Genomic DNA, 2,520 nt, shown 5'->3' with positions numbered 1-2,520 from the left:
TGAACAAGACACTGCTCAGTGAGGAAGAAGAAATATACTTTGCATATTTTTAATAATAAATCAGATTGTTTGCTATTTTCCAATAGATTTCGTTCTTAGCGAACTTGTAGTGAGCAATTCGTTTTGTTTCAGAAGAAATCTTTCTCCACTGCCAAAGTAGCAGGCTTAAGTCCTCTACAATCATTTCTCCAATTGAACAAGACGCTGTTCAATGAGGAGCCTAACTCTCCGGCCAGCATTAATCAAAACGTTATACCTCAGACGCAAACGCATCATTTGGAGTTGCGCGCCAATGACATGCCCGAGCATGATAACATTAAGTGTGAACCAGAGGATGATACGTGCTCGAATAGTTCCGATCCGGACAGATTAGAGATCGAAGATCGGGACGAGCAGGATACAGAGGGTGAAGAGAACGGTTACGATATGACCATTAACAAACGGATGAAAATGGAAAATTATGAGGAATCAAAATCGAGTACCCCGAATCGCAGCCCGGTGAACAGAATGGACACGCCTGAAAGTAATTGTTCGGATACAAACATCGACCAAGAGACGACCAAGTTATGGCAGGCGCTAGCAAAGTGAGTTAAACATATTTTATACTCGGTTGTCGGTGTGGGAAAGTTCATTCCGATTTTTATAGAGAATTGAAAGGCAGCGCGTTTAAATTTTGATATACATTTATTGATTTCTTCAATTATATAAGTGCTATTTTGTTCGACACTCTTTCCATCTTTCATGCAGCTTGAAAACTTTATCTAAAGTAAATTTTAATGCAAAGTATGCAATTACGTTACTTGATTCTACGATTCTATTTACTTCCCAATCAAATAAAAAATTTCTCAAACGAATGAAAACAAAATTCGTTTAATGTACGTTTAGTTTTTAAAATACATTGCAGAGTGGTCTGGTTCTTATTTTATTCAGAACAATTACTCTTTGTAATGAGATTGTTTAAAATTTGAAACGTAGTTGCGAATTTTGCTTCATTTTGTAACACTTACTTTATTAAATATCGGCCTAATCCCACGATCTGAATAATAACTTTCTCTGAAGATACCTGAAATATCTCCTTTTAGAATATATACAAATATCAGTTGTTCTCAATCATTCCAGTTTACCAGATCTATCGTATTCATAATCCATCTATGTTAATAAGTAGACAGTGCATTTGTATGCAAAATAGAAGATTTAATGTAGTCAACTATGAAAATCCATTTCAGACTGCAATTTCTTTTATCGTTTTACATTTTGTATATTTATGTACATGACATGCAACGTTTATACTGCCAGCATATTCAATTATTTCATGAATGCCTAAAATCCGCAGTCTGGTTACAGTAGCCCTCATTAATATTCGGGCGGATTTCAAAACAGAATAACTTTTCTAATGTTAGACCAGACAACCTAATTTATTTTTGTTAGGAGACTTAGATTTTTAGACTAACGTAAGTGATTCTGGCTAACAGTAATTTTTTAACTTTCTTCCTACACATTGCCTAGAAAACAAAATCTTCTAACATCTAACATAAGAAGAAATTAAATCTGTTGGTCCAACATTAAAAATGTTATTCTATTTTAAAACGTGTCTAAATATTAATGACGAGAATTTTGAAAGGCACTGGGCGGTGGAATTGTAACCAAAAACATTCTGTTCATATATTTGGACTGTGCTCTTGCTCTCCAAGTAATAAATCACACGCATTATTCATATTTTCAGCACACTCAATTATTTCATAAATGCATGAAGTCCGCAGTCCATTTATGGGATTAAGCGTACGCCAACGCATTTTTGTTTACCTGAAGAAAATATGTTTACATAATTCCTAAGTGTAAACATATTCAGTTTATATTATCAATCATTTATTTCGGCTGTTCAAACATAATTCTGTGTGCTGAACACATATTTGCTTATTTACCGAAGTAACTACCGGTTGTAACAGATTATTCCTTTAAAGATAACAGCTCGCCCGACAGTAGATCAAACAATTTTATCATCTCAATGGATACGTTTCTTTTCTCTTACGTAGCAATAGGAGTTTAGAGATCACCAGGACGAATGGCGATAAACTGAACAACGGGTTTACTGGCGAGGCTACGAATCTACTCCGTTCTTTAATCAATAACAGACAAATCGGCATTACCGCTGTCGATTCGGACAGGGTATCACCGCAAATCAGGTTTTATAGGGACACTCAAGGGACGACGATCGAACGTACAGTACCTGACTGTTCTGTACTCGGCAATCGTACCAACGTCCCGTGTATGGAAAATAAGGTGCGTACCATTTGACATTGAAGGTCCATTGAACATATTTAAATATTAAGAGTTTTAATTATAAGAGAACTGGTCCGAATCCCTTTTTAAAGTTTCCCAATATACATTCACGAAATAAAGATTAGATAGTAATTTGAATATAAAAACGGGCAATAAAATTTAATTTTACTGACTGTATTTAAACATTAAGAGTTTTTATTATAAAAAAATTTGTTCGAATTCCTTTTTTAGAGTACTTTT

The 2,520-nt window shown here is 34.6% G+C and overlaps 1 protein-coding gene across 1 annotated transcript; it reads left to right on the top strand.

Moving 5' to 3' along the window:
* Positions 1 to 99: 99 nt before the first annotated feature.
* Positions 100 to 2,465, top strand: LOC108626524 (uncharacterized; the record flags this gene model as incomplete). Its single annotated transcript, XM_018027241.2, has 2 exons — positions 100 to 584; positions 2,034 to 2,465. Coding segments are annotated over 2 exons (747 nt in total), but the record flags the coding sequence as incomplete, so codon positions are not given.
* Positions 2,466 to 2,520: the final 55 nt, after the last annotated feature.

This window comes from Ceratina calcarata, unplaced genomic scaffold, assembly GCF_001652005.2.
Source record: "Ceratina calcarata isolate Rehan_Ccalc_2016 unplaced genomic scaffold, ASM165200v1 scaffold4090, whole genome shotgun sequence".
Classification (NCBI taxonomy): domain Eukaryota; kingdom Metazoa; phylum Arthropoda; class Insecta; order Hymenoptera; family Apidae; genus Ceratina; species Ceratina calcarata.
Note: the sequence above shows the minus strand (reverse complement) of the source record. Positions and strands in the feature narration are given on the sequence as shown.